Source organism: Canis lupus, chromosome 23 (assembly GCF_003254725.2).
Source record: "Canis lupus dingo isolate Sandy chromosome 23, ASM325472v2, whole genome shotgun sequence".
In the NCBI taxonomy this organism is placed as follows: Eukaryota; Metazoa; Chordata; class Mammalia; order Carnivora; family Canidae; genus Canis; species Canis lupus.
The window spans coordinates 8,100,096-8,112,660 of NC_064265.1; the positions used below are offsets into that span (position 1 = coordinate 8,100,096).

Sequence of the window (12,565 nt, forward strand, 5' to 3'; positions counted from 1 at the left end):
CCATCACATCTCAGAGCTGATAAGGCTCAGGGCCAGGGCTGCCCTCAGAATGGGACTTTCCTCTAAAGCATCACTGTCAGCTGTAAGTTATCTTTACAGTGAGCATCTGATACTGGTCATCTGATTGGTAGAGACCTAAGAGAATTTCCTACTTGAGGTAAGCCCAGTGGTTGGAGAAACCTTTCTGTGGGAGGAAGACCCCACCAGCCTCCTTGGTTTTGTGGATTTAGGAGCTACTGTGGGCTTGGCAGTGCCACCAACCACTCTAAGAGTTAGCAGTGACATGCGTGCACAAGAAATGGAGCACCTTCTTCTTTGTCCTTGCAGATACAGCAGAGGGTGTCTCTCAGGAACTCATTTCTGCCGGCCTGGTTGATGGAAGGGATTTAGTAATAGGTAACTACTTTGTGCTCTGCCCTGTGCCCCCGTGTCTTTGTCTGTGTATTTAGGACCTAGAGAAGCAGACTTTGATTCCATTGAGCAGATCTCACAGGTCTTGGAATGGTCTTGGCCTCACTGAAATAATAGGTATTGGAGACAGTTTCTCATAAAAAAAGAAAAATCTCATTTTTGAGTTTGCTTTGTGACTTCCAGTGATAGTAAGTGAAAGCTGGGAGACTCTAGTAGATTGATGACATGTGTTACAAGTTAAACTTAGCCATATCTAATCCATTTTGGAGGGTGAAACTCAGCCCTTGTAGAGTTAAGAGGTAAGCAAAATTCATTAGAGGTTTATTTCTATAATAATCAGAAAGTAAGAAAAGGCACAGTTGGGCCATGGGTACATGTTATTTGAAGGGAAAAACCCATTGTGTAGGGCCAGTCAGCAAAATTTTTCTATAAAGAACCTAAATAGTTTAGGCTTTGTGGGCCATACACTGTCTCTGTTGTCTTTTTTTTTTTTTTTTTTTTTTAAGATTTTATTAATTTATTCATGAGAGACACACACAGAGAGAGAGGCAGAGATGTAGGCTACATGCAGGGAACCTCATGTGGGACTCGATCCCGGGACTCCAGGATCATGACCTGAGCCAAAGGCAGAGACACTCAACCACTGACCCACCCTGGCGTCCCTGTCTCTGTTGTCTTTAAACCATTCTTAGCCAACAGCCAGACTAGAAATAAGCTGCAGGCCAGTTTTCCCATTCCTAGTTTTTGGCTTTCTGGCCCATGAGTAGGCAAATCCTACCTCTCATCTGTCTTTTTTTTTTTCTTTTAAGATTTTATTTATTCATTTGACAGAGAAAGAGCACCCAAGCAGGTTGAGCGGCAGGCAGAGGGAGAGATAGAAGCAGGCTCCCCACAGAACAGGGAGCCCAGTGAGAGCAGGGCTTGATCCCAGGACCCTGAGATTGTGACCTGAGCTGAAGGCAGACACTTAACCGACTGAGCCACCCAGGTGCCCCCTTTCACCTGTGTGTCTTGCCCCAGTTAGTACAGCATCTTAAAGTTATTTTGATCATGATTCCAGATTTATTTTTGCTACTTATAGTTGAATTTAAAAGATAACTTTTGTTTGCAGAGTAATTTATCTTTCTGCTTCCATTTTGGTTGAACATAGACCATTCTAAGCTACCATTTAAGTTTTTAAAACATGATAGAAAGTGGACTTAGTTTCTCATTATGTTCTGTTTGTATGATTACAGTGGCAGCGAATTTGCAGAAAATTGTGGAAGAACCTCAGTCAAATCGATCTGTCACTTTCAAACTGGTACTCTTCTTCTTCTTTTTTTTTTTTTTTTAAGATTTTATTTATTTATTCATGAGAGACACAGAGAGAGAGGCAGAGACATAGGCAGAGAGAGAAGCAGGATTCATGCAGGGAGCCCAATGTGGAACTCTATCCCAGGACTCCAGGATCATGCCCTAAGCCAAAGGCAGACGCTCAACCGCTGAGCCACCCAGGCATCCCTCATCTCTTCCTTATTATTAAACTGTTCTTACACAGCAGCAGCCTCTGCAGACCAGCTTCTATATTCCCTGAGTGATGAGAATATTAAAATATGGCGGATTGTGTTCATTTAGCTTCCCCAAGGCCCTAGGCCAATGTCTCCTTTTGAGTGGCCTCACGTCCTCTCTCCATCCCAGGAAGCTTGCTTCCTACCCCAGGCCCTTGACTCTTCTCAAGAGAGAGTATTAGCCAGTCTGACTCCAGCTTTGTACTCAGCCCCCAACTTTCATCTGTGTCCTCTGTGTATCCCAGGGACCTGTACCCCACTGTTTTCCTTCCCACAGTCCTTATATCAGTTTTAATTGTTACCTGAAGTTTTGTTTACAAATAACCACAGCTTCTCATTTTGTTTTGTTCTTAGGCATCTGGTGTTGAAGGCTCGGATATTCCTGATGATGGTAAACTAATAGGATTTGCCCAGCTCAGCATCAGCTAAACCACAGCCTTGGAAGAGGCGGCCTAAGGAGATTCCATACATGCGTATCTCTGTTGCTTCTGTTGGCCTAAACCCACTACTGCCAAAGAACCCAGCAACAAACCTCCCGGCTAGGAGCTTTAGAGGTCTTTCTTTATGTTCTTGCCATCATTCCCCCGTTTTCCCACAGAGAAAGAAAAGTTGGATCACCAGTGGCCAGCATCCCTTCAAAGAGTTCCGTTAGTAAACTTACTGCACATGTTCCCTATCTTCCTCCATCTGAGATGGGAAATGTGCCTCCAAGCCCAGGAGGGAGAACTGTCAGCTCATCTTGCCTTACTCCAATGGTGGCGCTGGGTGGAAAGTAGCAGCTATATTGGGCTTCCTCATCTTGCCTGTTCTCCCACACCTGACAGGATGTGGGCATATTGGGATATCTCTTTACCACTGAAGTAGCAATTAAAAATTGATTGTTTATCTGGAGCCCAGAGAATTTAATTTAGTGATTTTTTTTTCTTTTTCTTTTTTTAAATCTGATGTGAATTCTAGCAACCTTTGTTAGGAAAAAGCACAGCCTCAGAAGGAGGCAGCCTAAACTGTGTTCTTGTTTTGTTCGTTTCTAAGCGTTTTGCTGAAGCTGCTCTCAGGCACCCCTCTTCATCACTCCCTCCAGAAAGGGTTGCTAGCCTTAACTTCAGCTGGTGCAAAACATCTGACTGTAGTCGAACTTCAGCCATCAGACCCTTCAGAGTGGAACTTTGGACTGTTTTTAGTGAAAACACCAAGTAATGGCGTGTAAAAGTGAATTTCCCCAGCAGTGGTTTTGAACAGGAAAAATTGCAACTCATATCATTGTGGAATAATTTATTCTCGGATCTTAAAAATTCAGTTGAAGAAAAACTGCTCCTTAATCCTCCCATGAAAATTTGCCTGGCCTCCACGTCATGAGGAAATGCAAGGCTGAGCTTTCTACAGCAATAAAGGAGACTCACCAGGCCAGCGAGGCCTGCCTTCCGCCCCTCTCCTGCACTGACCCTTTGGAGAGGGTCCACACTTCTGTGCGCTGAACCTGACCCAGGATGGAAAGTGAAACCACATGTGCCGTGACTTAGGATTTATGAGTAGACAGTGTTCATTTGATTTTCTATAGAAATAATATAAATTATTCTTTGGGTTTAAAAAAGAGCACTCATAATGCAATATGTGAGTAATCGGTGGGGCCGATTTTCTTTCCTACTGTTTTGCAGTCAGCCTCTAACTGCAAGTAGCCCGAACAGTTTTTGTATAAGAAAGGGACACTCAATCTGGCCTTAAAACGACACACAAAGATGAGCTTTGGCCTCACGGAAAGGGGAGAGCTGCCTCTTATAGAATTGCTCAAGCCCTTTCCAGCGCTGTTGGTCTGTGAATAACAAGATTGCTTTGTCTAGTTTTCTCTTGGAGCATCTCCGGAAGCTTTCCCCACAACTCTTGTTTCATTCTAAGCTTGTAGTTTTAGTCCTGAGCTTTCTTCCCCTTCCCTGGGTGCAGAGGCATACTGAGTAAGGAGTGGGTGTTGGGGAGGAGGAGGGGGTATGGGTTTGAGGTGGCCATTGAAAGGAAAATAGATGAAAGGATCTAAGATCAAAGTCCAGGGTCCCAGCAGGGTTGGTAAAAATCAGGAGCCTGCCAAACCTAGAGAGGGAAAAGAAGACTGATTAGCTTGCTGGAAAAATATTTACCTTTCTCTCTCTCTTTCATTCTTTCTTTCTTTCTTTCTTTCTTTCTTTCTTTCTTTCTTTCTTTCTTCTTTCTTTCTTTCTTTCTTTTTCTTCTTTCTTTTTTTCTTTCTTTCTTTCTTTCTTTCTTTCTTTCTTTCTTTCTTTCTTTCTTTCTTTCTTTCTTTCAGAGTAGGAGGAATGGGGAGCAGGCAGGTGGAAATAAGATGTGAAAGAGAGATAGCATCCTCTTTGGCACAGGACTAGTGGCTTACTTTTGAGCCCGTATTTTGGTTTCAAGCAAGCTATCATCATCTACTTATTGATAAATCCAAGGGGTGATGGCATCATTCTGTTCTAGCATTCTATTCGGAGGTGGTCTGGAGCCGAGGCTGGGTGTTAGCAGCAACTCATTTCCCTGTTCATTTTCTCCAGCCAGCCATTACTCTTAAACTGCAGTGGAACAGGCATGGCAATAGAAGTGGGCTGGGGCTTTCTCTTTTCTTTTCAGTTCAGCTTTTGCCCTGCTGGGAATTAGGAGCCAGACACCAAGCCCCAGCACAGTGTTATTTCTTCTTCCGCGTGATGTATGGTGGACTCCCTGTGCTGACTTAAGCAGTGATGCTGAGGAAATACGTGAACAGAAACTTCCCAGGTTGGACAGCACACGACTTAGTGAGCGACCTTGCTTCTCTCCAGGAGCAGTGGCTTAGGGTGCACCTCTGTCTCTAGGTCCCCAGGATCCCCAGGTCCCTTGGGGTAGAGACTAATTTAGCACAAGATAACATGTGCCAATGCCATTTGTGAAATGTATGGTCTTATTCTAAGTGACTGATGGATTTGTTTGGGGTTTTTGCTTAAGTTTTGAACCAAATCCTAGAGCCAGCTGATACTATTTAATAATCTGAGGATAGAATAATGGTGTATCAATAAATGGAGGTTCCTCCTATGATGTCTGGTAGATTATGGAAGATGTAAAATATTTTACCTCCCCCTTCCTTTTTTTGACTTTGTATTTTGCTGCATGTTTCCTTCATTTTTAATCAATAAAGAGTAAATTGTCTGTGGTGGTGTAAGGATTCTTTACTTCAGTGCTTGCTGGTGGGGAACAGTGAGGAGTGGGTCAAGGAGTCACTACTAACTTAATTCTTCACACAAATGGACAAAAACCAAAGTGCACCTAAATTTTAAAAAACTGTGTGTACTGATCTACGAATTATTAGAACAGCTTAAATCCATTGCACAGATGGGGAAACCGAAATCCCAAAAGGGAAAGAGAAGATATGGCCAGGGAAATTTCACAGGGTAGGGCATGAGACTCCTACTGATCTTTCCTGTTTGATTCTTTTTTTTTTTTTTTTTTTTTAAGATTTATTTATTTATTCATTCAGAGAGAGCGAAGAGAGAAGCAGAGACACAAGCAGGCTCCATGCAGGAAGCCTGATGTGGGACTCGATCCTGGGTCTCCAGGACCACACCCTGGGCTATAGGCGGCGCTAAACCGCTGCGCCACCGGGGCTGCCCTCTTGTTTGATTCTGCTTATGCTGTTGGATAGGGGAAAGAGGCCAGACTCAAGCCGTTGGGGTCCCTTTTGGAAAATTCAGAGCAGGGCTGACCTTGTCCCTATTTGTCTTTGATACTGAAATGGTGGGGTTTCAAGTGAGATTCTGGCTCTGTATTCCTGCACCTCCCAGATACGTAATCTCCCTGAAGGTGGCCTCCTGGGAGGGGACTGCTCGTGGATCCTTATAATTCAGAGCTCAGGCATTGACAGCATTGTATCTGAGTGAATTTGATTTCAAGATAAGCAGGTCATGAGAGTGGAATCTGACTGGGGCACTTGGGTAGCTCAGTTGGTTAAGCGTTCTTACTCTTGATTTCGGTTCAGGTCATGATGTCAGGGTCCTGAGATTGACCCCTTGTTGAACCCCATCAGGCTCCACACAGAGTGGAGTCTACTTGAGATTCTTTCTCCCTGTGCCCCTCCCTCCACTCACGTACTCTGTCCCTCTCTCTAAAATAAATAAACAAAATCTTTTTTTAAAAAAAGTGGACTATTGTGGGGACAGAGGAGGTGCTAGTTACTTAAAAGTGTTTGTGGTATGTGTGGGGGGAGGTGGCAGGACAAGAGTAAAAAGAGCCTTTCCGTTGTCCATTCTCTAACAAGATCAGGTGTCAAGGGGCCTGATTCCTTAGCTGTACCTCATATTAGCAGTTTTCCATGCCACAGTACATGGATTTCTCCTTTGGATCAGCTCATCTACGCCACACTTTTGCCCTTTTAAAAAAAAATAGACTTCATTTTTTAGAGCAATGTTAGTTTCACAGTGAAATTGAACAGAAATTATACAAAGTTCCCATACGCCCTTTGACCCCACACAGGCACGGCTTCCCCTACTGTCAACAACCTGCTCAAGAGTGGTACACTGGTTTCAATCAATGAACCTACATTGACGCGTCATTATCACCCAAAGACAATAGTTGACATACAGGTTCACTTTTGACTGTGGAACATTCTATAGATTTAGACATGTATAGTGACATGTATCCATCATTATATAAAATAGCTTCACTACCCTAAAATCCCCTGTATTCCACCTGTCCATCTCCCTTTTAGTCCTTGGCAACTACTCATCTTTTCAGTGTCTCCATAGTTTTACCTCTTCCTATGTCATGTTAGACTCCTACAATACGGAGCCTTTTCAGAATGGCTTCTTTTGCTTACTAATATGTAATTAAAGGTCTCCTCTGTGTGTGTGTGTGTATGTGTGGTTTAATAGCTCTTTTTTTTCTTTTTTAGTGCTGAATATTCTATGTTTGATGTATGAGTTTATTAATCCATTTACCTATGGGTTGCTTTTAAGTTTTGACAGTTATGAATAAAGCTGCTATAAGCATCTATGTGGGAGTTCTGTGTGGATATGAGTTTTTAACTCCTTTTGGTAAATGCCAAGGATCCCAATTACGGATTGTAGGGTAAAAGCATAGTTTTATAAGAAACCACCAGCTGTCTTCCAAAGTGGCTGTTATCTTGCATTCCACAACGGAGAGTTTCTGTTGCTCTACATCCTTGCCACCATTTGGTGGTGTCAGTGTTTAAGACTTTGGCAATTCAAACAGGTGCTTAGTGATACCTTGTTTTAAGTTGCAATTCCTTACTGAGATGACCTCTAACATCTTTTTATATGCTTATTTGCCTTCTGTATACTTAAGGGTGTCTGTTCAAGTCTTTTGCCCATTTTAATTTTTTTTATTTATTTATTTTTGCCCATTTTTAATAAGACTTTTCTTATTGTTGAGTTTTAAGAGTTCTTTGTATATTTTGTATAAAAGTCCGTTATTAGATACAGGCATACCTCATTCTACTGCACTTCACTTTATTGTGCTTTGCAGATACTGAGTCTTTTGCAAATTGAAGGTGTGTGGCAACCCTGCATTGAGCACACCTCCAGGTGCTATTTTTTCAACAGCATTTGCTCATTTTGTGTCAATAAAGTATTTCTTAATTAAGGTCTGTATATTGTTTAAACATAATGCTGTTGTACACTTAGTAGATTACTGCATAGTGTAAACATAACTTTTATATGCAGTGGGAAACCAGAGTCATTTGATTGGCTTTTTTTTTTTTAAGATTTTATTTATTCATAGAGACACAGCTAGAGAGAGAGAGGCAGAGACACAGGCAGAGGGAGAAGCAGGCACCATGCAGGGAGCCTGATGTGGGACTCAATCCCGGGTCTCCAGGTTCACACCCTGGGCTGCAGACGGCGCTAAACCGCTGCGCCACCGGGGCTGCCCTTGATTGGCTTTATTGCAATGTTTGCTTTTATTACAGTGATTTTGAACCCATTATCTTCAAGGTGTGTCTTTTATGTCTTTGCAAATATTTTTTCCAGTCTTCCTTTTTTCCCCGGAGCATATTTTAATCCTAATATAGTCCAGCTTATCTGTTATTTCTTTCATGGATCATGTCTTTGGTGTTATATCTTAAGAAATCTTTACCACACCCAAGGTTATCTAGATATTTGCTTATGTTATCTTCTAAGAGTTATATAGTTTTGAATATTAGACTGCAGTCTTCGATCCATTTTGAGTTAATTTTCTTGAAGAGTTTAAAGTCTGTATCTAGAGTTACTTTTTGCCTCTGCGTGTCCAGTTGTTCTAGCACTGTTTTTCTGCCATTGTCTTAATTGCCTTTGCTCTTTGGTCAAGGATCACTTGAATCTATGAGTCTATTTTTAGGCTTTATATTCTGTTCCGTTGATATGTTTATTCTTTATACTCTCTTGATTACTACAACTTTATAGTCTATTTTTTTAAAGATGTTTTTAGGGCAGCCCTGGTGGCCCAGGGGTTTAGCGCCACCTTCAGCCCGGGGTGTGATCCTGGAGACCCCAGATCAAGTCCCACATCAGGCTCCCTGCATGGAGCCTGCTTCTCCCTCTGCCTGTGTCTCTGCCTCTTTCTCTCTCTGTGTCATGAATAAATAAATAAAATCTTTTTTAAAAATTTTTTTTAATTTATTCATGAGAAACACAGAGAAAGAGAAGAACACTTAGAATTAAGTCAATTAATTTTTGTCAGTTCTTTTAGGTTTTCTAGTAGCTGCTAGTGTCTGTCTGATGGATAATCACGTTATCTACAAACAAAGACCACTTCTTTCTTTCTTGCCAATCTACATACTTTACTTTTTCTTTTTTTAGGATTTATTTATCAATTAAAGAGTATACATGAGTAGGGGGAGGGGAAGAGAATGAATATCTCAAGTGGACTGGACTCCACACCGAGCACAGAACCCAATGCAGGGCTCAATCTCCTGATGTTGAGATTATGCTCTGAGCCGAAATCAAGAGTTGGATACTCAACCAACTAGTCACCCAGATGCTCCTCATTTCCTTTTCTTGTATTGTATTAGTTGGGATATTTAATGTGATGTTGAAAAGCAGTGGCAAGAGAGGATATTCTTGTCTTGGTCCTGATTTTAGTGGAAAAGCTTCTATTTTCTCATTAAGTACAGTGTTAGCAAATGGGTGTTGAATTTTGTCAGGTGCTTTTTCTCCAGCATGTGATTTTTCTTTTTTAGCATGTAGATATGATGGATTGTATTAACTGATTTTTGCATTTTGAGCAAGGTTCATATATCTGAGATAAATCCCATTTGGTCATTGGATATAAATCCTTTTTTTTTTTTCATTGTTTGATTTCACTTACTAATATTTTGTTGAGGTTTTTTGCATCTTTGTTCATAAGAAATCTTGCTCTCTAGTTTTTTTGCAGTGTCTTTAATTTGCTCTTAGGGTAATGCTGGCTTCATAGAATGAGTTAAGAAGTATCCCCTCAGTTTCTGTCTTCTGGAAGGGATTGTAGAGAATTGATATAATTTCTTAAATGTTTGGTAGAATTCATTAATGAGTTGATTTGGGCCTTGTGATTTCTTTTTTGGAATATTATTGTTGATTCAATTTCTTTAATTGATACAGGCCTTTTCAGATTGTGTATTTCTTCTTATGTAAGCTTTAGCTTGTGTCCTTTAAGAAATTGGTCCATTTCATCTAGGTTATCAAAACTGTAAGCATAAAGTTATTTATAGTATTACTTTGTTATTATCTTAATGTGCATTGGATCTGTAATCATGACTCTTTCATTTTTGATGTTAGTAATTTTTGTCTTTTCTCTCTTTTTCTTAGCCTAACTAGAGGCTTATCAATTTTATTGATCTTTTCAAAGAATCAGCTTTTGCTTTTATTGATTTTCTCTATTATTTTCCTGTTTTCTATTTCACTGATTTGTCTAATTCTTTTACTTATTTTCTACTTTTTTTGGATTTAATTTGTCCTTCTTTTTCTACTTACCTAAGGCTTAGAATTACTGATTTTGGATTTTTCTTCTTTTCAGTGCCAGAAATTTCACTCTAAATACTGCTTTTGTGGCGTCTCATTGATTGTAATATGTTATATTTTCATTTCATTCAAAATATTTTAAAATTACTTTTGAGATTACTTATTGGGTCCATGTGTTCTTGAGAAGTATGTTGTTTAATCTCCAAGTATTTTGTGATATTTCAGCTGTCTTTATCTTATTGATTTCTAGATTAATTCCATTGCGGTTTGAAAGAAGACATTGTATGATTTTTTTTTTTTTTTTTTAAGTTTAAGTTTTGGGACACCTGGGTGGCTCAGTGATTGAGCCTCTGCCTTTGGCTCAGGTTATGATCCTGGGGTCTAGGGATCAAGGGATCAAGTCCCACATTGCACTCCCCATGGGGAACCTGCTTCTCCCTCTGCCTCTGTCTCTGCCTCTGTGTCTCTCATGAATAAATAATTAAAATCTTAAAAAAAAAAAAAAAAGTTTAAGTTTTTAACTTTAAAATGTGAGTTATGGCCCAAAATGTAGTCTATCTTAGTAAATGTTCTATGTGAGCTTAAGAATGTGTACTCTACTGTTGTTGGATGAAGTTAGTCTATAAATGTCAGTTGGATCTAGTTGATTTGTGGTGTTTTCAACCATGTCCTTACCAATACCTGCCTGTTGGATCAGTCCATTTCTGATAGAGGGATGTTGAAGTCTCTATCTATAATAGTGGATTAATATATTTCTCCCTGCAGTTCTATCAGTTTTTGTCTCATGTATTTAGATCATCTGTTTTTGATGAATACACACTAGGAATTGTCCTCTTGGACTCAAATAAAATCAGAAATGAAAGAGAAGAAACAACACCACCACAAAAATAAAAAGGATTGTAAGAGAATGTTATAAAAAATTATATGTCAACAAATTGGACAAACTAGAAGAAATAAATTCCTAGAAACATACAACCTAACTGATAATGAAGTAGCTGAAAGAGAAATTAAGAAAACAATCCCATTTACAATTTCACCAAAAATAATAAAATGCTGAGGAATAAATTTAACCAAGGATATGAAAGACCTGTACTCTGAAAACTATAGAACATTATTGAAAGAAATTAAAGATGGCATGAACAAATGGATAGATAATCCATGCTCAAGAATGAGAAGGACCAATATTGTTAAAATGTCCATACTACTCAAAGCAACCTACAGGTTTAGTGCAATCCCTATCAAAATACCAACATTTTTTCACAGAACTAGAATAATACTAAGATTTATGTGGAACCACAGAAGAACCCCCAAAAAGAAGAACAAAGCTGGAGGTACTATAATCCCAGATTTAAAAATACACTACCAAGCTATAATAATCAAAAGTATGCTTCTGGCACAAAAATAGAGACACAGATCTAAGGAGCAGAATAGAGAGCCTAGATAGAAACTCACACTTAAATGGGCAATTAATCTATGACAAGGCAAGAATATACAATGGAGAAAAGACAATCTTCCAACAAATGGTGCTGTGAAAACCAGACAGCTCAATGCAAAACCAACCAGACCTCCTCTTACACCAAACAGAAAAGTAAACTCAAAGTGGATTAGAGAACTAAATGTGAGACCTGAAACCATAAAACTCCCAAAGGAAAACATAGGCAGTAATTTCTTTGACATCAGCCATGGAAACATTTTTCTAAATCTCTTCCTTCAAGCAAGGGAAACAAAACCAAAATTAAGCTGTTGGGACTATAGTTAAATAAAAGGCTTTTCTACATGGGGGAAACTATCAACAAAACAAGACAACCTACTGAACAGGAGAAGATATTTGCAAATGATATATTTGGTAAGGGATTAATATCCAAAATATACAATGTATACAACTAACACTGAAGAAATCCTATTTAAGAATGGGCAGTGGTCACCTGGTGGCTCAGTGGTTGAGCTTCTGCCCTTTGGCTCAGGTCATGATCCTGGGGTCCTGGGATCAAGCCCCACATGGGCTCCCTGCAGGGAACCTGCTTCTCCCTTTGCCCATGTCTCTGCCTCTCTCTCTTTCTCTCTCTCTCTCTCTCTCTCTCTCTGTCTCTCATGTAAAAAATAAATAAAATCTTTAAAAAAATAAATGGACAGTGAACCTGAATAGATACTTTTTCAAAGAAGACCTACAGATGGCCAACAGACACGTAAGACACTCAACTCACTCATTAGAGAAATGCAAATCAAAACCACAATGAGCTATTACTTTACACCTGTCAGAATGGCTAAAATCAAAGAGACAAATAACAAGTGTTGTCGAGGTGGTGGAGAAAAAGGAATCTTCACACACTGTTCGTGGGAATGCAAACTGATGCAGCCAATTTTTTGAGGTTCCTCAAATAATTAAAAATAGAATTCTCATATGATACAGTAACTCTGCTAACTGGATATATATCCAAAGAAAATGAAAACATTATTTTGAAAAGATACATGCACTCTATGTTTATTAGAACATTTATTTTTTTTTAAAAAAAGAACATTTATTATAACTTCCAAGATAGGGAAGCAACCCAAGTTTCCATATAGATGAAAGGAACAAGAAGAAGTGGTGTATATATATATATATATATATATATATATATATATATATATATACTTTGGACTGTTACTTAGCTATAAAAA

General features: G+C 39.4%; 1 protein-coding gene across 4 annotated transcripts in view; it reads left to right on the top strand.

The window, feature by feature from the left end:
* OXSR1 (oxidative stress responsive kinase 1) overlaps positions 1-5,126 on the top strand; it is a 94,809-nt gene extending 89,683 nt beyond the window's left edge. For 3 of the 4 annotated variants that reach the window (XM_025461305.3, XM_025461304.3, XM_025461309.3), the window contains exons 16-18: positions 328-396; positions 1,647-1,711; positions 2,313-5,126. In XM_025461305.3, coding sequence (XP_025317090.1) covers positions 328-396; positions 1,647-1,711; positions 2,313-2,387 — 209 coding nt within the window. In that variant the 3' untranslated portion in view covers positions 2,388-5,126. The remainder of the gene's footprint in view (positions 1-327; positions 397-1,646; positions 1,712-2,312) is intronic. The other variant, XM_025461306.3, reaches the window with a different exon arrangement.
* The last annotated feature ends 7,439 nt before the right edge of the window (positions 5,127-12,565 follow it).